The sequence below is a fragment of the Lissotriton helveticus genome, chromosome 11 (assembly GCF_964261635.1).
Source record: "Lissotriton helveticus chromosome 11, aLisHel1.1, whole genome shotgun sequence".
Lineage (NCBI taxonomy): Eukaryota > Metazoa > Chordata > Amphibia > Caudata > Salamandridae > Lissotriton > Lissotriton helveticus.
Genome location: NC_136072.1, coordinates 15334511 through 15360695, shown reverse-complemented (window position 1 = coordinate 15360695; position 26185 = coordinate 15334511). Strand labels below are relative to the sequence as shown.

Below are 26185 nucleotides of genomic sequence, written 5' to 3'. Positions count from 1 at the left end.
AGTTCATATGCCTTGAATGGTAAATGGTACTTACCCAGTATGCGTCTGTTCTTGGCATATAGAGCTGTAGAGTTATATGTACCCACCCGCCTCCCCGGGTACCTATACCTTTTGCAGTGATATCTTACTTAGATGCAGTGATATCTTAGTTAGATACAATTTACATGGACATCTACCTTTACTACTTTACTAACTTCATCATCACCCTTTATGGCAAAATAATCTAAGGATGGACTCAATGTCCATGTGCACTTTCCGGACCCAACACCAGATGGCGATCTATGCAAAGGCATATGACTCTACAGCTATATATGCCAATAACAGATGCATACTGGGTAAGTAGCATTTTCTTTATCTGTCTTTCAATCGATCATTTGTGGTCAGCTTAGATGCTGCACTCAGGATTGTGGCCCGTCATGGTCAGGGATTATGATTTTTAAATTAATAACCTTTGTATTAGTCATTTGTTTTAATCCGACCTCATTCATACTAGTTAATGTATCTGTTGTATATATCAGTGTTGTCTGTTTTTCTTTAAAGCTATATCACAATTCTATAAACTTGAATGAGAGTAATTAGTCTGCACGGGTTAAAAATGATCTTCCTGTGCATCTGCAATGTCGCTGACATAGATATTTAAAAGGGTGGCTTTACCCTGGTTCATCTCTTCTCCCTAGAGTGCAGTTCATTCATCTCCACACTATGTCTCGCATCCCTTAGCCTCTACTACTTCAGTTCTTTCTCAACTTGACTAGGAATCTTCGCAGCTTCACTCATCTAAGAATCTTCTATTCTGATCCAAAGCACAGTCGGTGTAGGAATGTAGCCATACCACACCCATCACTCTGGAATAACCTCTCTCCCTGCAGACCAATGATGTCATTAAAATAAAAATGAAGGCTATAATTCTCTATTTAGTTATGTTCTTTCACTAAATATACTACCTATGACTATCAGTAGGGTATGTTTCTTTCTACTAACTATTACTATTTTGACTGAAAGTTTATATTCGTAAAAGAAATGCTGCTTTTTGTACAAGTGGAAGTGGGTGGTTAGTACGCATTGTGATGGGGTGATCAAACAAAGGTGCAGACCCCTCTGACTGGTGTTTTATGCAGAACTTTCCTCTTTATTTTTCTGAAGGCGACCCATCATCACATTGTCCCTTGTCCTGCTCCTTTGACAAGGACTTCTGTAACTGGACACAATCTAAGGCTGATACACTTGACTGGAAACGGAACAGAGGGTCGACTCCAACCCAATCGACTGGCCCTTCATTTGACCACACCACAGGAGGTAGGTGCACAATAGAAGTTTGATCTGTATGTCAACTGTTTATGATTATGAAACTTGGAATTGATGAAAGGACACCTGCTTAAATGAGTGTTTTTGATGAACCTTTGAATGCGTGGGAGAGCTCTTTTCTTATGACAAGGTACTGCTCAATATACCTAAATAAGCCAATACAAAACATGTGAAGCAGAAAATGTGGTTGTGAAATGGAGTGTACAATGGTGTTGTTGTTATATTGTGAAAAGTGTGTTTACAAGACTTCTTACTCTGATTTACAACTAGAATTCCTATAACTATTAACTTGAGCTCAAAAGAGTGTACACTAACACATTAGCAAATGGAACTATGGTGAGATTCCTAGCTTGGTCTTGAAGGGAGGCCATGACTGTCTCGGCTTCAGAGCTAGAATTAGAAAAATCAGATGATAACATAGCAATAAGTATCCAAACACATCAATGTTTAGTTGTACACCAAGTTGTGCAACTCATATTCTGAAGATGAAGGGGACAAGACATATTTTTCTTCTCTTCAGTGCTTACTATGTTGAAGATTGCGAGTGTTCCAATATATCTAATTTCAAATGCATTCCATGGATTTATTCCATGGTGTGTTAGTTAGAGAGCTAATCACAAACATATTGCTTACCTGTAAAGCCAGACACTGGAAGTCCACTTGGCCAGCTCCATATTTTCCAGTGAGATACAGCTCATGATATTGAAAAATTTAAAGTGTCAGGTTAAAAAACTGCTTCCCTGGTGGAAAGGGTTTGCTTCCACTAATCAAAAGGATTTAAATCTCCACCAGTGTCATGAAATTAAAATGAAGTAATATTCTCCTTGAGGTTTTCGCAGATACAAAAACTCAAATATTTCTGGTTATTTCAGGGCTTATTTCACTTTCCACCTTCACAGTCTTGTTGTAACAGTTTTGAAAATCTACAGATGGTCTTTTTTGCATTGGCCACTTGTGGTGCACAACTATAGATCATTGCGTTATACCCCAAAACAATGATAAAATTAAAGATTTAATTATACAAGTTTGCAATCTAATATTAGTACTTGTGTCCACACACAGGGCAGTACATCTGTTACCCTTGTCTATCTGATTGAATAAACAACAGTTACACACAGGAGAGCTTGACATCCTAAATTGTCAGCCCACCTAGTCCTAATATATGGTAATTGGCACAAAACTAAATTAATTCTAATAAGTAAGATTATTTTAAAAATAATTTTAGACCACAATTTCATCAATTGTTTGTCTGACGTATTTTTTTAATGTACAATCCAGCTGTCCATAATTTTGATCTAAAAGAGGAGATTGTTGCCTAAATTTGCTTGAATTCTTTGGTCTTCCAGATGAGATTTGTACACTTATACAATTAATACTTTGAAACAAATATTTATTTTTATCTTCCAGATGGATATTATATCTACATTGATGGCAGTGAGTCCAACTCTGGAGACTTTGCCCATTTGATCAGTCCCGAGTGCAGCGTCAGCGGTCCGCAGTGTTTACGCTTCTGGTATCACATGTACGGAGTGGCACGAACAATGGCACTGAAGATCTATGTGAGGGAGAAGCTAGGACCGCAAGTGCTGGTTTGGTCAGACTCCGGCAACAAGGGGGACAGGTGGTACTCTGGGGAAGTCCTTCTGCACGGATCCAGCATTCAGCAGGTGGGTGATTGATTGTTGGTCAAGCAACTTGATCTTTGTGCAGTAAAAATGTACATTAATCTCATTTCTGATATCTTCATAATTGAGGAAAATAATGTTGAACAACAATGAACAAAGGACTCTTGCCTGTTTTTCAAGCTAAACGGTAGTATTAAAACAGTCAGAAGGGTGCTGTATTTACTGCCTACCATGTTTTTGGTGTCTTATGACTTATTATACTTCTCATGAGCCTAACTCTAATGATATTTAATTGTTATTATTTATTGATTGCCGTATTTGCATATTGTATAATAACAAATACAGATTCTGATGCTCCTTTTTTGTGGTATTTTACACCCAGTCTAACTGCTCCACGACTCTTCAATATGACATCTTATTTCATCTCCACACCATTTCAACTGATTTGTAGGAAAATCTTAGCCACATGAGGAGAAATAAAACAACAAATATTGTCTGGAAATCACAAACTTGCTAACTTATAAAACTTTCAACCTGATGACATCCTCAGTATTTGGCAAATCAGGCTTCACAAATGACTGGATTGTGTTGTGTCCATTCCCCATAAACGTGTGCCAGGTTTATCGATGACGTGCTATACCAACTAACACATGAACCAACACGGATACATTTCTTGCTCTTAAAAACTACTAGGTCACCTTCTGCTGGTGGCGGCACCGCTGTTTGGCTAATAATGCATCTCCAGAGAAACGTCCGTGTGTCCATGAGCCAGTAGGTGTCCAAGTGTGGCAAAATCTAAATCAGGAGAAAAGCCCTGTATTGGTTGTTTGTCACAACATCAAAGTAAAAATAATAGTTGTAGTGTGATACTACTCCCCTCCTTGTCTTTATTAAAAATTGAACTTTGCTGCATTAAAACATGGAAAATTAAAATTTTATCACAAAGCTGGAGGTTCTTATTAAACATGTTCAGAGCATATTGTTGACCTCTTCTAAAGAATAAGTAATATATTTACTGTAAACAGTCATATAAACTGTGGACCAGTCAGCATCTTATAAAATGTCATTATTAATTAAAGAAATAAAGACACTTGGCTGACTGCTTGCATAGAGCTATAAGTAGCTTTTCCTACTGAACAAGTCACTGATTGATCAAGAAAATTAGGTACATTTGTTTTGAAGATTTCCTGGTCTTAGTCAATGTCTGATTTGAAATGGGACTCCACAGGCTCACTATTGTCATCAATATCAAGTGAAAGAACTTAATATTTACATAACCAGAAATAACATTGCATGGGAATACATACAATATATCTGTTGAGTGGCCAAAAATACTGGACCCGATTCACAGAACTAACTTAAGACAAAATCCTAAACTTACTACTTTTGGTATTCACAGAAGTTAGGATTTTGTCTTAAGGCAGACTTAAGACAGACTTAAGACAGACTTAAGTTAGGATTCTGTCTTAAGTCTGTCTTAAGTCTGTCTTAAGTCTGTCTTAAGACAAAATCCTAACTTCTGTGAATACCAAAAGTAGTAAGTTTAGGAATTTGTCTTAAGTTAGTTCTGTGAATCGGGCCCACAGTGAACAATTTAGAATCAATCTTTTTCTTGGGCGGAAGTGATAAAGGGTTTACACAGCTTCCTGCCTACATATGTATTGTTTGCTCTACAGTGAACTATTAATACATTTAAAGAAATATGCTTGAATTATTTATGTTGTTCACCAAATGTAAATATTGTTAGGGCACATACATTCCAAAAAATAAGGGACAAAGCCTTAAAGAAGCTAATTCTGCCACCAGCACAGAGTACAAGGTGCAAGAAAAAACACAAAACTGTCTCCATGCATGTCACACTCGCTGTCACTCACAACAGTGCCAGTCCTGAGGATGGGGCACAAGCTAAAGACGTGGAGAGAAGAGTGTGACACAGGCTCCAGTGGGTCAGAGCTGATGCTCAGAACCTATCCCAGAGAAGAAGAAAGGACACTTAGCTGACTGCCCCAGAGGCTAGAAAGGAGAGCTCGCAAGACATTTGTGGTTTACTATAGCCTTACAGCCCACAGTAGTAGGCCATTAAATGGCCTCTCCAGCCGGTCTCCGTAAGGCCCTTGTTCACAGCAACAACAGCATTGGAACGTTGCTCACCGGGCTTTTGCCGGCCATTAGAACCCCAGAGCACTCCATCGTCTTCAATAGAGCTCCCAACATTCCAATGATCTAAATACTGATTAGTTACTAACACCATACAACAGTGTGTAGGCTCTGTTAGAAGATCTATTTCTACTTCTTATTGTAATTTGCTATTTTTGTTGGTTCTCTCTTTACTGGCTGATGTTGAGAATAAACTAGAAAGGAGAATGCATAAGTGGACGCTTTGGTCTTTAAATAAAATGAACAGCCTTGTAAGGCAAGCGGTGTGATAGCGTAGTCCGTCATTGAACCTTTGTTTCCCAGCTAGGTTTGCGCTATACATACTTACACTGCCTCTATAAGGGCTGTTGAAACTGAAGGTACTTGGAGTCCCCAACAGTATTTCCTTTCTCAAGGGTTGTTCATCTATCCTTACTACTGTTGTGAGCATCCTTGGCTTTTATGGACACATGTATTCAGTCCTTTGGAGTGTGCTGTCCTAGGGTGTAAGAAGGAGACCTGTTCTTCCACATCTTAGTAAATATAAACAAATGTGCACAATTATTACATGCAGCTGGTGATGGGTAAACAAATTGTCTGCTTTCATGTAAAGACGTTCAGTGTCCTGGAAAAAAAATCAAAAGATATCAGTGATTTATAATGTTATACAAAAAGTATTCAGTCCATTAATGATAATAATTCTGAAAATGGTGTATTGCATAAACTTTCATTTCAACAGAGATTCCTTCACAAATTAAGTGTTAATCCTTTTATCCCACCAAAGCCCAAAGAAGTAACTCTCTCCTTGCTGCTGATTCTGTAGTCTATGTAATTTTCATGCACTCTTCTTTTCACAGGTCATCATCGAAGGCCTGAGGGGTAATGATTACCGGAGTGACGTAGCTGTGGACGATATCTACATTTCTGGTGACTCATGTATTGGTAAGTTTTATGGAACATATAGGTGAACACTAGCACTGTTGTGTGAATCATCGGTGCACAGCAGAGCTGTTGTGTGAATCATCGGTGAACACCAGCGCTATTGTGGCAATCATTGGTGAACACTAACAATGTCGTGTGAATCATCGGTGAACACCAGCGCAACCAGCGCTGTCGTGGGAATCATTGGTGAACACTGACACTGTTGTTTGAATCATGGGTGAACACCAGCGCAACCAGCGCTGTCGTGAGAATCATTGGTGAACACTGACACTGTTGTGTGAATCATCGGTGAACACCAGCGCACCCAGCGCTGTCGTGGGAATCATTGGTGAACACTGATACTGTCGTGTGAATCATCGGTGAACACCAGCGCAACCATGGCTGTCGTGGGAATCATTGGTGAACACTGACACTGTCGTGTGAATCATCGGTAAACACCAGCGCAACCAGCGCTGTCGTGGGAATCATTGGTGAACACTGACACTGTTGTGTGAATCATCAGTAAACACCAGCGCAACCAGCGCTGTCGTGGGAATCATTGGTGAACACTGACACTGTTGTGTGAATCAATGGTGAGCACTGGCACTGTCGTGTGAATCATCGGTGAACACCAGCGCTGTTGTGTGAATCAGTGGTGAACACCAGCGCTGTCGTGTGAATCATTGGTGAACACTGGCACTGTCGTGTGAATCATCGGTGCACACCAGCGCTGTTGTGTGAATCATCGGTGAACACCAGTGCTGTTGTGGGAATCATTGGTGAACACTGACACTGTCGTGTGAATCATCGGTGAACACCAGCGCTGTCGTGTGAATCATCGGTGAACACCAGCGTTGTCATGTGAATCATCGGTGAACACCAGCGCTGTGGTGTGAATCATTGGTGAACACCAGCGCTGTCGTGTGAATCATTGGTGACCACCAGCGCTGTCATGTGAATCATTGGTGAACACCAGCGCTGTTGTGTGAATCATTGGTGAACACCGGCATTGTTGAGGGAATCATTGGTGAACACTGGCTCGGTTGTGTGAATCATTGGTGAACACTGGCTCTGTTGTGGCAAACATGGGTTTTGTTCTTTCATTTTTAAAAGATGAATATACTGCAGCTGGCACTTGTGTTCATACTGAAAATTCTGTTTAAAATGTTGCACAAAACACAATTACAAGCCAATCACTGATGAACTTTCAACTGAATATAAACTGATCTTGGCAGAATTTGCTAGGATCTAGAGATGTGTGAACATTACCCTCACTTTCCAATAACTTCAGAATTCCACATGAATGAACCATGAAATCCACTTCTGACTTCTTACAGTTGGGGAGATCTGATTTAATGAAGTGAAATGTCATCAATCATGAATATGTTTCATGAATCATAATTTCAAAATGTAAATGGTGTCAACAAGTATATGCACAGTACCCCCTTTGAGAGGGGAGTTATAAACCACTGTAATCCCTGATGATTATTTTGGGCGAGTAACTACTGGATATAATATGTTCCTTATTTCACATAAGAAATTTTTTCATAACCACTTTACAATTAAAGTATTCAGAGCCAGATGTAAGAAGGCGCATTGTGGTCGCAAACTGCATGATTCTCAAAATTGGGCTATTTCCAATTGCAATAATGCCTTTCGGTATGCACAAAAAACAAATTGCTTATTGAAAAAAATAAAAACGGAATCACAATTTGGGTTTGTGACCCAATATAGATTCATTATTTGGAAGGGGCGCGTTCACTGCATCCCTTCCAAACATTGAATCTGAATGGTATGTATTAATGTTTTCCAACTGAAATCAGGTTACAGATCAATACTTTACGGACTCCGAACATGTAGTGGTAAGCCATTACCAAATGGGAAGAGGCCTGGAACAAGTCCAAGTGATGTGGTCTGTAATGTGACATCTTTTCAGTTTTCCATGAACTAAAGATTTTTTCTCATTCTCGATGATCCGAATACCCAGATACTACCTCTACGACACCTACCTCAACCACCAGTCCCTCAACTTCCGCCCCGTCAACTCCTGCCACCTTAACGACCACCAGCTCGTCAGTACCGCCATCTTCAGGTAGTACTTGTTCAATAATCGCTCATTTATTTGTCTCATGCTTTCCCCTTTGATGTAACAGTACATAGGTCTAAGCACTTCTTCTTCTTGTCTGTGACCTTGAAAGATGAAGGTCATTACATCATCTCATTTGTGGTTGTGCCTGACATTTCTCCTGCATTTACAGCCTTCTCTGTTTCTACTGCCTTTCTATTCCCGATGTCCATTCAAATTTGCAACATTCTTTCAAATATATACATAAAAATTGAATTTTAAGATTGCATGTATAACCTCATGCTCTTTGGATAATTCCATTTTCCCACTGTGCACAGTTGGTGTTTGCTAAATACTTGTGTTGCTGTTTTTCTGCTCAGATTCCTGTGTGGTGGAAGGAGACCCTCATTACTACACCTTCGATAATCAGGCTCATCATTTCATGGGAATCTGTACCTACACCTTATCCAAAGTGTGCAGCGCCAATAGCTCCCTCCCATACTTCAATGTGGAAGCAGCCAATGAGCACAGAGACGGAAACACGCGGGTGTCATACGTCAGATACGTGAATGTAGATGTTTATGGGCACAGGATTACCCTGGAGAAGGACAGGAAAGTTAAGGTTGGTTTGAAACATAACATTGTCCGGACTGAGTACAATGATAGAGTTAATTATTCATGTCTTTACTCACCAAAGTGGGTGGAGAGTGACCACAGTATGTAGTGCTCCACTGTGTTGTTTGTAAACAGTCACATTTGAGATGGGTCTACTTTTTAGGTCTTGCTTGAGATCTCTATGGCTATATCGTGGAGCTTATATGATCAGTACACTGAGAAAGGGAAGTAGGTCAGCCCCTCTACCACTGGTTAATGTATCTTTTACTGATAATGTAGGTCGAAAGCTATTGCAGTGGCGTAAGGCCATTTCATTGGTGCAGCCATGGAATGAATCTAAATGGGAATTACTGCACTCTTTCCTCTTTGTGGTATGTATTTGTTGGGCACTTGTCCAGAATCCTGAGTCAACAAGCAGTTATTTTGGCCATGTGTGCCGTTGTATGAGTAGGACCAGTGCTGGGCGAGCCTTCGTACTCATAACCAACAATGTAGGAAGAAGCATAATCTACCGGAAGTGGTAAAATATAACTAGCTTGGGTTGATGTGAGAGTGCATTTTACGGGATTGGCGAGTGGTATTCTTATTGCTCACTGGGCGTTTGGCTTGTGAAACTCTATTGTGGCTTGTGATTGGCTCTGGTAACAGCTTCAATAGTTGATTGAGTGTGTATATGAAAACTCTGTGCCTCATCTGACAGGACAAGACCCAGCATCTCAGATTGCCACATCAATGAGGTGAGGTCCTTCTTGGCTAATGTCCCCTGGCCTGAAGAACTGAAAAGAAGTAGTAGAAAATAAATGCTTCTCATGTCTAGGAGGTATCCTGGTACTGTTGTTAGAAAATGATTAGACAGTTCATTGGTAATCATTGAATCACCCTTGGAAGGTTGAAAAGCGGAGTTAAACTACCAGGATTTAAACTTGTGACCCTGAGCACAAATAAAGATGTATGTATTACTTCTCTGAGCCGCCTAAACCAACATCAATTGCAGAAGGCGTTTGAGATGTACCAGGATGTTGTACATAAACCAGAAATATTGTGCCTCAGTTGTCCTACTGAATATGTACTTTTAGATTCAATTAGCAGTGTCTCGAGGAGCTAATAGCATTAATACACAAAGGGATAAAAAATAGGCCACGCCCCTCAGCCAATAGTTGTTGTAAGTGTGACCCATGCTGATCAACCTACTTTACAGCTCATGGTTGTAACTGCCCTCTACCCCCATCATTCAGCTGAGCTAGGGTGATCACCTCTTGAGGATTCCCTTAAGAAGTCTGTTAAGTGAGACTAAAACCACAGTCTTCTAATGTATCCTGTCATTGTTCGAGCTTCAGGCACCCACTACTCAAAACCAATCACATTGCACAAAACATATTGTACTGGGTTTGAGGAAATGTTAAAACCTTGGATTGGTTGGGAGAACACTTGCAAAGGAATAGGCGAAACGGTTCTCTTGGCTTTGTTTACCAGCTGAGGCTGTGCCATGTCTTTCTCCTTTTGTTGATTGGTCTCCCTGAGAACATGTGTCTCCCCTTATATCAGTGTGAGGGCTTCCTGACTTTTTGACTTTGCTTGTCCCTCTGTGTGAATGTGATGAACAGCATTTGTGTCTACAACGTATGTAAATGCTTTATGTGAATGTTTGTGCTTACATTCAGTCCAGAACTAGTGTCTTTACCAATGCTTTTTTTTTTAAATAGCAGTTTCCTGTCAAATATGTTGCACATACTGGTGATAGTGGTAAACTGTCTTTTCTTGCTGTTTTTCTTTAATTTAACATTGTATATAGTGTGTAGGAATATTGTTTTTATTTTTAGAACTGTATAATATCTGAATTAATTGTTGCTAGGTTGATGGCAAATCAGAGATTTTACCAACAACAGTGCAGCCAGGACTGCAAGTCTCGTTCAGTGGACAGTACGCCCTTGTCACTACTGACTTTGGGCTGACGGTGAGGTTTGATGGGGTTCACAGAGTGGAGGTGACTCTTCTCGACTTCTATAAGGAGAAGGTTTGCGGCATGTGTGGTAACTACAACGGCGACCCCGCGGATGACTTCATGAACCCTGATGGAGGTCTGGAGGCAGATTCCACCAGTCTGGGCAACAGCTGGCAGGTGGACAATGACACCAGGTTGGTATTTATTCTAGAAGTTGTTTTTAATTATTAAAGTGTATCTAATGTCCATACATTAACAGAATCATACATATGTGTCATTGTACTTTCATAGGTGTGTTACTGGACCCAATGAGCCAAACTGTACTGAAGAAGACCGGCACACCATAGAAAGCAACAGCTTCTGTGGCATCATCACTGATACGTCCGGACCATTCCAGCAGTGCCACAATGTGCTGAACCCATTGCACTACCTAAATAATTGTGTGTATGACTTGTGTGAATTGCAAATGGACCCTAGTGCTCTGTGTAAGAGCCTGCAATCTTATGCCGATGCGTGCCAATCCCAGGGGGTTACGATCCAGCCATGGAGGAACGCCACATTCTGTCGTAAGTAGCAAGACCAGCTCTCTTGGGTTTTAGACAAAATAGGAAAGGTTACATTCTATCATCCAGACCAGAGCTCCTATACCACAAAGTAAAAATAAATCCAATTTGCTTTATCATGCATGTTTCAATAGTATTTACTTGTTGGCTGGGACATTATAGGTAACAATGTTGTAGCGGGTGTCTAGTATTGCTAATGGGATTACACATCCCACAAAGGATGTTATCCACAGGTATTTCTAATGTATAGCTCCTTTTCATCAACTTTTGACTACATTCTCAGTGGAAGAGAAAGTGAAAACAAATTCCAGTCTACAGTATTTAATTTGGTATTTCTTTTCCACAAATTATAATTGTTAAGATGAATAAGCAAATTGTGAACCACATTCTTAAAAGACTATTAAAGTTCTGGATAAAGGAGTATTAAATTGTAAAGGATCTTCTATATATTGACGGTCATATAAAGAATTATATTTTATAGTTAGGTCTAATTTCAACTCTGGAATTAAATTTTAGGAGGAGACCATAAGAAATGTAGGAAATATCAGCTTCATTCCAAGACAGTTTTAAGTCGATTCCTAATGTCTTATATTCTGCTAAAAATATTCTCACTCAGAGGTATTGTGAGGTTTTAGATCCTCCTTTCCACAGTTTACGATGTCCTTGTTTAGGGACTTGTACAATGTTTAAGACTTTAATGTTTGTAAGCACAAATCTTGTGAATAAACATGTACATGTCCTTATTCATTATTATCACACAATACTTCTAATTATCTTAACATGTAACATTGCCCATGATGAGTGTAAATCACCATGTAATGATTATTTAATTATATAGTTGTTAATTTACATAACATACTGTCCTCTTTTGATAGCAATCCACTGCGGCGCCAACAGTCACTATGAGCAGTGTGGCACCGCCTGCCCAGGTACCTGCGTGTCTCCCAGCTCACCTTCCTACTGCGACAGTCCATGCATTGAAGGCTGTGTCTGCGACAGTGGGTATCTCCTCTACCACGACAAGTGTGTCCCCCGCACTCAGTGCGGGTGTTGGGAGGACGACAAACACTATCCGGTTGGATCTGAACATTGGACCGATGACACCTGCTCCAAAAAGTGCCGCTGTCCGTCCCCAGGGGGCAGTTTGGTGTGTACAGATGCTAAATGCGAGAAAGACCAGTACTGTGGGATTTCTAATGGGAAGCCCAGCTGTATCCCCTACACTTACGGCATCTGTAGAGTCCACAATGACCCTCATTACAGCACCTTTGACAATCAGAACCATCCCTTCATGGGTCTCTGCACCTACACATTGGCCAAACTCTGCACCAACTCTACATCTTTGCAATATTTCAATGTAGAAGCCAAGAACGAGCATCGCGGGAACCCGTCTGTGTCCTACGTGCAGAAGGTCATTGTCCACGTGTATGGTCAACAAGTACAGATCATCAAAAATAATCGCGATCGAGTACTGGTAAGCAATTAAGTTCTCCTCTGCAGTATTTTGTTCAAAATATTTTGGAAATTAGTTTAACATTTTCAGTTATTGTTTTATATATATATTTATAACTTACACAGTGACGGTCACTAGTGTGTAGTAGTAATAGCTAGGTCCATAGAAATTGTGTTTTTGTTTCACTAATAACTTTAGCATAGTTTGATGAATCTGCACAAAATCCTCTGACAAAAAAGTTAATCCACTTCAGCTTCTTCCAGGAAAGATTCCGGGTAATTTTAGACCCATGGGCCAAGAATAAGTGAAGTCCCAAAACATTGATTTTCAAAGATAATTCCCATAGGAAATGTTATTAAACAATACAGAAGAGGCTTGTGGGGGTGAGGTGGGCGGTGCAGTTCCAAATAGGCCCACCCCTTTGTTGGCTGAAAACAACATGGAGAACTTGTTGCAGCAGCCATAACAGGACTTGGGGACATGATCTCAATTGAAATGCATTGTAGGTAATGCAAGGTTTTTAGAGTCACAAAAAGGAGCACCAATGATTTTCTTACCCTGTGAAAAATGTAGATCCTCAGCTGGGGTTTGATGAACGATGTAAAAGCTGCAACAACGTATTATTCATGTTATGGCTAACACTGGGCGTGGTTCGCGTAGTAGCGATACGCATAGCTACGTGAAGTGCACTTCCCACTACGCATGCTACGCGTAGCTACGCGAACTGCGTTGTGCAGTAGGGAAAATGCTGTTTGCACTGACTGCTCAGTGGCGGAGCTTGTCTGCACTGTGCAATCATTGCAAACAGCATCTTACACAGTGCAAGCGGTCGTTTTCTGCCGCTGGATTAGATTTGTACTCGAGCGGCAGCTTTCTCAACGCCGACTGGTAGTTTCTCATCACGAGCATACACGACCATTCGCAATGAGAAACCTGACCTCCCTGCGTTGAGAATCTCGCCGGGGGGTTTATTTTCTACAATTGGGATCAGCAACTTGATGTTTCCGATCGCGAGCAAGGAAAAAGTCTCTCCGGGATGTTGATTTTGCTCGCTTTTGGTCGCCAACTTGACATTGAGGACCGCGAACGAGCAAAGAATGACGGCTACGCTACGCGTTTTTGCACTGTGCTACGTGCAATTCACATAGCGTGCAGTTGCGCAAACTATGCACACTCTGCGAGCGTAGCGTAGTGTTCTGCCCAGGGTTAGTTATGGCCAGCCAATTAGGATTGACTAGTCTCCTTTAAATTGGCCAATCAGAACATATCTGAACATGAAGGATCCAGATATACCCAACGCTTTCCAGGCCAACCTGGGCCCCTCTTTATTTGATAATTTCTCAAACATATCTGTCAAGTTTTCCACCAAACCACAAAAAGCAAGCTTTCTTTGTATAGTTCGGATTTTTTGCCACATTTAGAGTTATTCAGTTTAGGTGTTTACTCTGTATAGGATAGCAGCGTTTCCTTTGGAGATTAACATGAGAGATCAATGTTTTGGGACACCCCTCATTTCGTGAACCCTGCGTGAAATATCAGCATCAAAAATGTTAATGAATGAACTTGAGTTGATGAACTTTGTCTTGATATAGTTTCGTATATCTGCAAAGTTACAAAAAAAAAAAATGCTCTTTGTATGGAAACTCCGACCTAACTAGATCTGTCTGTGTGCGTGTCTGGTGTAGGGGGTGTGGGGTTGGGTGCACGTCTGTGTGGGTGTGCATGTGTGTGGAGGTCTGTTTATGTGATGTTATGGCTCAGCTGTGCTTTCTGTTTAAAAGACCTCTTTTGATTTTTCTTCAACTTTTGACACCATGAATAAATTTGCACTAAATATTAGAAATCAGTTGGCATAGTCTGCTAATGCCAGGCATGCCACATTTTCATGCAGAAAAGAGGTCAAAGGGCAGTGTGAGTTGGAGGTAGATATGTTTTCTCATTTTAATTCCAATGGGAAATCTTGCGCATTCAGGACAAAGCGCTGAACATATTTACACCAAACCTGAAATCAAATAGAACTTTACTCAAAACGTGTATTCTTTTTGGCTTGGAGTAAATCTGCCAAGCTGGATTGAAAGTGTTAACACCTTTGTACATTTCAGCCGCTTTGGATTAGTAAAGTTTTTTATGAAGCCAAACAAAAAAAAATAGGAATTTGATTGGACATGAGTGCCTTGTCTCTCATTGTTCCTTTTGGGCTAATTAAAACTTACCCTTTGCTTTATTAATTTAATATTAGTTATGTACCTGAATTTAAATGTTCTTCTGTTTTAAATATCAATGAGTCTATCATAATTTCCCCTTCTATTGCATTTACTGTGCTAGCAATGTGTGTGTATAACCTATACAAACACTTCTAAACGTCAGTGGCACTTACTAAGTGGAATTTCTTTGGATTTAGTTGGATTAGATAATGCATCAATCAATCAATCAATTAACAGTATTTGTAAAACGCAATGGATGTCTGGGCACTGTGTCTCTGTAGAAGAGCCAGGTCTTGAGTCTCTTCCTGAAGTCTTTTTGCCAGAGGGTTGTACACATACCTTACGATTTTTCGCATTAGATGTCCCCTTTGTTTCTCATTCCCAGGTGAACTCAGTATACCAAACCTTGCCCGTCACCCTGGCCGAAGGATCAGTGACAGTAGAGAGGAGTGGCCGATACATCGTTCTTGAGACAGATTTCCGTCTGACCGTTATGTACGACACTGACCACACTGTCGAGGTGAAGGTCCCAATCACTTACTTCAACAAGACCTGCGGCATGTGCGGAAACTTCAACAACCATAGACAGGATGATTATATGATGCCCAATGGACAACAAGCCCAGAGCACCAACCAGCTTGGAAACAGCTGGCAGGTCCCTGACGATGACCCCAATTGTGGCACACCTGACACAACACCAATTCCTCCCACTCCTGGCCCTGATTGCGAACCCGCAAAAAAAGAAAAATACACGCGCCTCTGTGAAGAGATAAAAAATCCAAACGGGCCCTTTGCATTGTGTAACTCAGTGATCAATCCTGATGACTATGTGGAGAGCTGTGTGTTCGATCTGTGTCATTTGGATGGTGATAACATGACATTGTGTATGGCGCTGCAGGCCTATGCTGATGCTTGTCAGCATGCTGGAGTCCCTATCGCTCCTTGGCGAAACTCCACCTTCTGCGGTAAGTATCTTGCTGGAGAATAACACTTGAGATGCAAACCTCAGTCAACTAATAATGTATTCATTTATTTATTTAGATGTGTATTTACTAAAGTATTTGTTATCTAAACCCAACCTGTGCCTTCCAGTGTAACACCTGAGATACCTGGACAGGCCGATGGCGGGAATTGGAGGACCCATACTGATAGACTTTGGGTACATCAGCTTTTTCAGCAGGAATGTGTTTTTTAAATATTTTTGGACAAACCATGATTCCATTGTGTCTCCAACTGCACATCTTACTAGGGGACCTCAGAACCATGCAGCAGGCCAACATGGAGGCAGGGACTTTATTAGATGATTGTTGCTGCTGACTTACAGTTTAATATTACGCAAACAAAAAAGGAGGCCTACCAATGATCATTATTCAGTGCACATCACACTTAATGTATAACACACAGCATCAACCACTTTTTCTGTGTTGTTCGAATCTATCTCTGGATTAATACAGTGAAGCAGAGAATGATGTACCAGAAGTAGAGCAGCAGAAATTCATTCCGAACAAAATCATGCAACAATAAAATACCAAGTGGTAATACTGCTGCATAATACATACAATAGAGCAACAAATGGTAGTACGGTGACAGGAGACTAGAGCATTAACTTCCTTTAACAAATACGAAGAATCACAGCATGCATCCAATGTTTCCTTATTTGAAGATTTCTGGTGACACCACTGGTTAATCTATGGTATTTCATTGTCTTCTTTCAGATTTCCCTTGTGATGATCCCAACAGCCACTATAATGCCTGTATGACTGCCTGCCCTGCTACGTGCCTCGATCCAGTCCTTCAGAACTGCTCCAAGCCTTGTGTTGAGGGTTGCGAGTGTGATGAAGGGTTCGTACTGAGCGGGGCATCCTGTGTTGCTGTTTCTGACTGCGGCTGTTGGTACAACAACCAGTACTACAATGTGAGTGCAGTGTCCAGTGGCCACAAACAGTGTCTTCCTGTGACAAAGGTAACAATTCTATTAATTATATGAATGTGCTTCTCTTGCAGAAAGGAGAGAGCTTCGTGGAAGAAAACTGTGAAAACACATGCACATGCATGGGGAACAACAACACGCAATGCAATGCATTATCCTGCACTCACAATGAAATCTGTAAGATTCAAGATGGCGTCAGAGGTTGCTACCCAGCAAGCACCGCCACCTGCCACATCTATGGAGACCCCCACTACACAACATTTGATGGGACACTTCACCACTTCCAGGGGTCCTGTAACTACACTGTCACCGAAACCTGCAGAAACACCTCCACCAGATTCAGTGTTACCACCCGCAACGAGCACCGCGGCAGCCCAAGCTGGACCGCTCTGAACTCCGTAGCACTCACTGTGGATGGCAATCACATCGCCCTGAGGAAGAACAGACTGGTTTATGTGAGTATATTTTAATTTTGTTTTTTAATAAACATCTATTTAATTGTTGCCCTTGTTAGTATATGATAATTTGATTATTTGCTATTGCACCATGATTACCGCACTAATACTAAATAGATTGTTTTTATATTCAATTCATCCATCCATCAAACTCATGGTTCCTGCACCAAATTTAGAACTGAAGGAACTAATAAGTTTCCATCGGAGAAACTTCAGTCTACTTCTGAAATATAAACTCTTGACATTTCATCTTGTCAAGGGTCTCTAAGCCGTCAGGTTACAGTGGTGCTCACCCTGAAATAGTTTGTTCCAACACGCATAATCAATTAATTTTGTCTTATCACTGAGCCCTGGTGGTACCAGGAAAGAAAATGTTGTAATGCCTGTGGTACACAAACAGAAAAATCACTAAGCATCAGGGACATTTGTATTTTTGTTTTCGGGAACGTTGTTGCCACAAAGCAAAATGAAATGATGAGCGGCCACTTCAGCATCCCAACATGGTAACCAGCCTTGCAGTCAATAGTTATGGAAATACATTTGCTGTTCCTGCAGGTCCACCTTAATTATTGAGATCCCTTCTACACAAGGCACTCGCAATAGTATAAGTAATAGTATAAATGTTTCAGTGATAAAATCTTATTGTGAGGCACGGCTAAGAGCCGCGGCAGACAGGTGGCCATGAGGGGAGACATCAAGTGTCTGTGGTCCACAGATGCCTCAAACATTGCTGTCAAAACTTCAAAGTGGGACAAATTAGTCTACGATTGTCCTGCTTTAGTTAATAGATTCACCCTTTATTTTGATCTTCCAGTGGAGGGAAAGTCCTAACTTTGCCAGAAGTTGAATAAGTTCTTCTAGGATAATACAATGACACAATTTCTGGAACTCTGGGCCATGGGAAGGCCAACTGCAGTTACCTGTGGCATGACTTTGGATGATAGAACTGGTCATATATTTCCTGTTCATGAAGCAGAAATTTAATGTGAAATTTAATGTGTTTCTGAAATACTAGTTCCAATGTTGGGGCCACAAATTTAAGTTTCCTAATTAATTAGAATTCTGTTATATATTACAAGTTCACACATTAAATGGAAAATTAATTCTGTATTTTTGAGAGGTGTATGATTTTATATGATGTTTTTAATATGGTTTATCTTTTATGATCTGTCTTCGGAAGGACGAATAAAGAAAGAATTGTATTGTACAAGTTCACAAAGCTGATTCTGCCTTTGATCCTTCAACCAAAATACCCAAATATGCTCTTCAACTCATTGACAGTTTTGTCAATCTTGCAATAAGGCACGCTCAGGGATGATCCTGCTAAACAAATACACATTTGGCACAATACACAGGTGTTGCTATTCTTTACATGATGTGCCTACCAAGACACACCTACCTAATGGCAGTAGGAGCCTTTCATGCATCAAAATGGTTTTAGTCCAACAAGTTAGCTCTAAAAACCTACGTGTCAGTGCTGCTGTGATGCTTTTAAGATTACAAATGTGGGTGGTGTAAACCCAGAGTCAATCCCATCTGGGGCAGTTGACAACAATTAAAAGTCAGACAAGCCATTTAGTATTACATATTTGAGCTAGTCTGTCAGAAAATGTAAAAACTCCGGGAGACCAGGTGAACAAGATGGATTCCTACAACACATTTAGTGAATTCTAAGTTTGACAAATAGTTCCTTGTTATGGAGTAGTTTCTCTTACTCAATGCACCCCTGCCCAAACTTCCCAATTTTATCACACAAGAGATTCTCATTTGAGTGCTTTAATGAAATCTCTAAAAGAGATTGAGTTGTTACTGATATTCACACATCTTCTGTATCATTAGCTGAGCAGTGCCTCAACCCTCAGTCACTTGCCTATCATTCTATCTGATGTTTCTGCTTCCTGCCTGGAAGCCACACTTACTTACCGACCCCAGTCAGAAACAACAGTCTCCTTAGATGCCTTGTCAATGTCCCATTCTCCTGGGCTGTCACTTCTGGAGAGATCATAAAATTGGCCAATTTGTAGTTAGGACAAATACCCCAAAGCGTCACTTCTTGACTCTGAAAAATCTCCATGCTTACAATGTAAGTCCTTATCTCCCTCCGACATCAAGACACACAGCGTGATCCGATCACCAAGACACACTGCCTGATCTTATCACCAAGACACACTGCCTTATCTTATCACTAAGACACACGGCCTGATCTTATCACCAAGAGACCACATGGTCTGATCTTATCACCCAGACACACTGTCTGATCTTATCACCAAGACACACTGCCTTCTCTTATCACCAAGACACACTGCCTTATCTTATCACTAAGACACAGGGCCTGATCTTTTCAGCAAGAGGCCACATGGTCTGATCTTATCACCAAGACACACTGCCATATCTCATTCTTCACAGGACCATCAATGTTAAGCTGCAAACCGCCCTCCTCCCAAGCCTGAACTTTGATATCTTTTTAGCAAAGTCTTCTGTGAATAATTCAAGCCCCTAGCAAATGAACTGCAAAACAACTTGTAGAGAAATGTAGGATGTGAAACTACAGAATGTCTCACGTGGCGACCAAATCTCTAGTAACTTCTATTAAAGGTGTCTCAAGATGCTCCAACCCATCTGGCACAGTCCCAGCCTCACCTGATGTAAACAAACTACGCATACTTCTACCAATTTCTGTAAACAATTAAGATTTGGCCATGACCACTACACTCTCAAAGAAGTCCGGCGTTTTTCAAGCCATTCTAAAATCTTCCACGGTTTGTCTGGTTCAAACCTTCTGCTCAGTCTCCCCAAAATGTCTGACCCATCCTTAGAAATTTACAGTAAAGACCAAAGCATCTAAAAAGTCAACATAAACCTAACTAGAAAAGCTCCAACAGAACCACCTCATTTCCACCACGTGACTGGTGTGACACAGTCTCTTCCATGCCGTGCATCCACGCTAGCTTTGTTGTCTAGCTTTTCTGAAATGAGTCAGACCACTCCCAGCCCCGGCATAGCCTGAGGTCCCTGAGAACACAATCCCTGGCATTATAGCTCAAGAAATTTCTGACTTTCTAATCAATGCCTAAAGCTGCTGTCATCAATTCCGTCAATGTCTGCCTCACACCTTCCCTTTGCAGAATCAGTCCTTCTACTCTTTTCCAGAACCTGTCTCTCTACTCTCTTACTTGAGTCAACTACTAATGTGATACAGCTGTGCACTGGCTATTCAAGAGTATACAGGTTCAGCTAATGTAGCTCCACCAGTTGGTGGGGCCCTTCTCACCCTGGCCACCGCCAGACATTGATTGTCCATACCCATGGTCCTTTTGTTTGATTGGGGCGATCTCTCATGTAAGCTGTACACTGTGTCTGACTTGCCACTGTCATAAATAAGGCCTCTTGACCAACTTGGGAGCACGCTTTAATGATGTCAGTCAAGGCGGTCCACCTTCAACCAAAAAGTGAACATATTCTTTGTGTTCCTCAGAAAGACCCCACTACCTAGTCCTATGCTGACTCTTGTCAGCATTTATTATCAAATTCTTCCAGATGAAGGAGGTATTCAGTGGCCTGTGCACGCCTTTCAAATAATATGATGACTGCGCTCAAATATGCCTCCAAGTAAATGTGGAATTGCAAATGAACTCTTCAATTGCTTCAGCGTTCCCATCTTGTACGTATCAAATTGGGTAACTCCACAGGAACCAGCCTATCACATTGTATGGGGATGGTGATTTACTTTCATCACCCTTGTTGGCTCAAGAAAAGACTCACTTAGTCCTAATTACAAAATATCTCTTGTGTTGCCTTCTTGTACTCAGGATCCATGCAGCTAGAGAGGTGACAGAAGCTCCTGAATAAGGTGAACATCTCTCATTCTCAGATCTCTTCACTGGTTGCGTATCCATGCCAGAATCTTTTTCAGAGTCAACTACATTGTTCACAGCTGCAGATATTGCAGGTCTCTGGAAATGTACATTTTTGTAACTCTACGCACATCCCCAAGAGATCTCCTCGCTCAGTCTTCTGTCACCCTAACAGTCATGTGTTTCAAGAGAACAAGGATGAAAGTCTGACTTTTTTGGTTCAGGCCTTCTCAGTCTGCAGCTCCGGTCCATTCGGAGCTCCAAAAAATATTGTCTCTGTCCCTTTTTAGGAAATCAGTCTTCCTTTTAACCGGCTGATGTAACAGTTTTAAGCTGCAAAGACATTTCTATACAAATGGTTTAATATTTTATATTTTGATTTTCCCATTAGATCAATCACATATTGGTCAATGTACCAGCTCATATTTCGGGAGTGAACATATCACTTGTTGGCTCCTACGTCGTGGTGACCACAGACTTTGGACTCGAGATTCAGTTTGATGGCGACCACGAGCTCTTTTTGAGAGTGAAGGAATACCACAAAGACAAGTTGTGTGGATTGTGTGGGACCTACAATGACAGCCAGAAGGATGACTTCATGAAACCAGATGGTACTGTGGTTCAAGACGTCAACGACTTTGGAAACAGCTGGAGGGTGCCTGATGATGAATGGAAGTAAGTACCTTCTCGGATGACACTAACTATTAGTAAAATACAGAGATGACACATAGAATACAATATGTCAATGTCTATGGTTGTCCAAAGTTTTTTCACATTGGTATCTATTTGTGATTTTCTAAGCTTTGCACTTAAGAAAAGTGTGCAATATTTCTGAGATTAGATTTGTCGTCATATGTTCAAAGATGTTCTGTACATTGCAAGATACTTTTCACCACTTTGTGAGATGATTTTCACTAATAAAAAACAGCCAAGATAAAAATATAAGAAACATGTTAATTATGTGCCATGTCTGGTGGAAAAGATATAATTTGCACAAAAAGTTTGCTAAGTGTAAATCTTCACATATTTCTTAACTTTGTAAAAATGTCCATAGAGTTTGCAAAAGTTACTGGATACATCTATATCCACTCCTATAACCTCAATACATTTGTAAGGTGTATTTACTTTAGTAATAACAGAAAGTTAAATGAGTTGTGTTATGTTTTTGTTCAAATAATGAAGGTGATCCTTTGCTGCCGATACATGTGGTATTACTTTGGGTGAACAAAGGAAGCACGATGATGTGCAAGTTGTAGTACATGGCACTCATATAGGTGTTTCCCTGATGAAGGGACGTGTGTTGTATCAAATGCTCATGCACTTTAGGACTGTTGTACTGATTCAATGATCCGATAGGTGGACCTCCTTGTTCCACATACATGATAACTTTGTTAAGTGAGAGATAGACTTGTGCATTTCTACAGAATAGCTGATTGGGGAATATTTCTAACCTTTCCTGGAAAGTCCCTTTTGCAATGCCACAATAACCAATGCATCTTTGTTTGACAATTAGTTGCAGTTCTACGATAATCCCACCCATAGTGTGCTCACCATCCTTGGAACAAGTGTACAGAGAGCAGTGCAAGATCCTAACTACAGGAACTGGCCCCTTCGCTCCTTGCCATGCGCTTATACCACCCCAGTCATACTTTGAGAGCTGTGTCTATGACGTGTGCGCCAATGGTGGAAGCTCTGACCAACTCTGCCAAGCCCTGGGCTCCTACGCGTCAGCCTGTGAAGTGGCCGGAGTACACCTGGGAGACTGGAGGAAGGGGACCGTCTGTGGTAAGTTATTCTGAGTTTAATCATTTTATGCAGGTTTAATACATACTTTTTATGCTATGTGTTTTATTTAAAATATAGATGAATATATGGGGGCCGATTCACTGAACTAATCTAAGATAAAATCCTAAACTTACTACTATTTCCAGTCACAGAAGGCATTTGGTAGTAGTAGTAAAGTTAGGACTCCTAACTTAGCATCCATGCACACGAAATTAACCACGAAAAATCATGCTTGGGCATTCTGATGGATACTACTTGCCACTGTTTCTTCAACTTGTGATTATCCCTTGCCACCAGACTGGATGTGAAAGAATGTTCAAAATAGCCCCGGTGCACTACAAGGTGGCATCGTGCAGCTCCACATCAACTCCACTTCACCCTGGAAGTTACGACTAAAGCTGCACATTGTGCCACCAATGTGCGCTGATGGTTCCTTATTTTCTTTGCATTACGTGGATCCGGAACTACCTCCTACTTCTTTGTCGTCAGTTGATGAGCTGTTGTTACCCAGATTCTTTACCTGTGTGCAAGGAAAAACGCCCAATCAAACCTACAGGATTTAAAACTTTTAGGGGCTGTCGCAATCATTTGTTGGTGACAGATTCCTACAAGGTATATCTCTGGTGTTTGCAGTCATTCAAGGAGTGTAGAAGATACAGATTTGTTCCCGGGCCAGTCCCACAACATGATTTTGTCATGTACCAAGTCTTCAAATAAATCCAAGTCAAAAAAGAAACACAAGAATTCCAAGTGGGCCTCCTAACAGCCTCGCTACTCTCTGTCTGTGAAGTCACGATAACATCAAGGAGCCCAGCCCCGTACCAAAAAGCTGCGTCCATAGCTGATTCAGATGCACCCTACATTTCCAGGTCTGTCTGTGATACCACAACAGATTGAGGCATTTAAGGATGCCGTACTCTGCATTATTTGCATTCCTACAGGTTCCCTTTTGTGCACTTAAAGGCCCATGGACCAGCAGAATTAGCCAATAGGGTTAGCCGGTCTTCTCTTGGTAGCATCTGTGCCTCTGGGACCCACTTCAGGTTCAATTCTGACTCCAGAGCCACGGACATGGACTACTGACAGACCCTGAGGAGCTGTTCACATACCTGTGTCTCGAGTTGCAAATTGAGATACTGGGCAAACCACTCCTCTCCAAGGTCCTGTGAAAATGTTAAGTAAATGTGAAATCTCCCAAACAGAAATGATGTACACTATTGTGAATAGCCCCTGTGCCCAACACACACACACCTCTGTCTGCACATGAGCCAAGGTTATGCTATATAATTCCAGTGCATGTCTGCAGTCCTACATAACAACATGAGAAAATGTTGCACAAGACCAAAGTCAGTGCAATGTAACCAGTGGCATTGGAACCGCAGCATAGCAGTCTACCCGGTTATGTGTGGGCCTGGGTAATTATCACTAACTGTGTTAAAGGGAAGGTGGTGTAGGGGTCCAGTGCCTTCTGGATAAACAGAGTGCCCAGCTCCAGCCCTTAGATTAACAAACCATGACTGACAGGATCATCCTAGTATCCAATCTCTAAGTTTGAACTGTAGTAACAGATAAAGGGAGACATCGGGCCCGATTCACAGAAGTAATTTGAGACAAAATCCTAAACTTACTACTTTTGATATTCACATAAGGCATTTAGTAGTAGTAAAGTTAGGATTTTGTCTTAAGTCTGTCTGAAGTCTGTCTTAAGTCTGTCTTAAGTCTGTCTTTAGTCTGTCTTTAGTCTGTCTTAAGTCTGTCTTAAGTCTGTCTTAAGTCTGTCTTTAGTCTGTCTTTAGTCTGTCTTTAATGTGTCTTCAGTCTGTCTTTAGTCTGTCTTAAGTCTGCCTTTAGTCTGTCTTTAGTCTGTCTTTAGTCTGTCTTTAGTCTGTCTTTAGTCTGTCTTTAGTGTGCCTTAAGTCTGTCTTAAGTCTGCCTTTAGTCTGTCTTTAGTCTGTCTTTAGTCTGTCTTTAGTCTGTCTTTAGTCTGTCTTTAGTGTGCCTTAAGTCTGTCTTAAGTCTGTCTTAAATGTGTTTTAAGTCTGTCTTAAGTCTGTCTTTAGTCTGTCTTTAGTCTGCCTTTAGTCTGCCTTTAGTCTGTCTTTAGTCTGTCTTTAGTGTGTCTTTAGTGTGTCTTTAGTCTGTCTTTAGTCTGCCTTTAGTCTGTCTTTAGTCTGTCTTTAGTGTGTCTTTAGTCTGTCTTTAGTCTGCCTTAAGTCTGTCTTAAGTCTGTCTTAAATCTGTCTCAAATCTGTCCTAATTTTGTCTTATGTCTGTCTTAAATCTGTCTTAAGTCAAACTTAAGTAAAATTTAAGACAAAATCCTAACTTTACTACTACTAAATGCCATCTGTGAATACCAAAAGTAGTACGTTTAGGATTTTGTCTCAGATTAGTTCTGTGAATCAGCCCTATCCTGAGGACACCCATCCTGTAACATATCACACTAATACGCCAGGAGAAGCAGCTGAAGAGTGTCACTAGCTTAAGTGTATGTGAGGGGAGGGTGCACTGTTCCAATCAAGAGAATACTCTGTATTTCTAGTCAATTGGAGCACCGCTGCAATAACAAAGACAAACAGCCAAACATGCTGGAGACCAAGTTTTTGGAGTTCTCCTGTCAGTTCCCTCGGTTCATGTGTATTCAATGTGACTGAAATTCTTATTAGCAAGCAAAAAAATCTGTAAGAGGAGCAACAACCCCTGCAACCTGCATCCAGATTCAACCACCAGCCACCCTCACTTCTCAGTCACTCACTAAGCATGCCATAAATGATACCTTCCATATTCCACTCACTCTGATATTCCACAAACTACCACAAAATAGTACTCAGTGACACCCTTTATTGTCTAACAATCTAATAAAAATACCCATACCAAACATAAGGGGACAGGTTCCCTAAAGAAATAACCTAAAAAATACCCTGCAGCCAAATTCTCTAAACTAGAATGAGCAAAACACTGACTAAACCCTATTCATAAACTTCATCCTTCAGTCCAGGAAACAATACTATCTCCTTCATAATTCCTTCTCCAAACGAAACACCCTATAAACCAAACATTACCATGTTGGGGTATTATCCAGCCCCTTATGTTGCTTCCCTGTCAGACACTACAACTTCCTACTCACACATCAAAACATTACAGCCTTTCTTTTCGTCTATGTCTAATCTGTCTGTCATCTACTTGTTCAGAATTACAACACAACACTACTCTGTTCAAATTCTATACCTTCCTCACACCTGACCATACTGCATAACACTTCTCCTGCTTTCAATGACTCTGACAACTTTGTCCTTTTTTTACCATCATCCACTGCGTATATAATCACTACA

The 26185-nt window shown here is 40.9% G+C and overlaps 1 protein-coding gene across 1 annotated transcript in view; it reads left to right on the top strand.

Moving 5' to 3' along the window:
• The window catches only part of LOC144791347 (uncharacterized), a 363412-nt gene that overhangs the window by 292102 nt on the left and 45125 nt on the right, over nt 1-26185 (top strand). Inside the window, exons 93-105 of the mRNA XM_078666025.1 lie at nt 1144-1296; nt 2713-2972; nt 5924-6008; nt 7975-8079; nt 8433-8674; nt 10520-10803; nt 10901-11175; nt 12048-12646; nt 15215-15794; nt 16545-16744; nt 16834-17214; nt 21460-21743; nt 22582-22853. Of these exons, the coding sequence (XP_078522151.1) occupies nt 1144-1296; nt 2713-2972; nt 5924-6008; nt 7975-8079; nt 8433-8674; nt 10520-10803; nt 10901-11175; nt 12048-12646; nt 15215-15794; nt 16545-16744; nt 16834-17214; nt 21460-21743; nt 22582-22853 (3720 nt within the window). The remainder of the gene's footprint in view (nt 1-1143; nt 1297-2712; nt 2973-5923; nt 6009-7974; nt 8080-8432; nt 8675-10519; nt 10804-10900; nt 11176-12047; nt 12647-15214; nt 15795-16544; nt 16745-16833; nt 17215-21459; nt 21744-22581; nt 22854-26185) is intronic.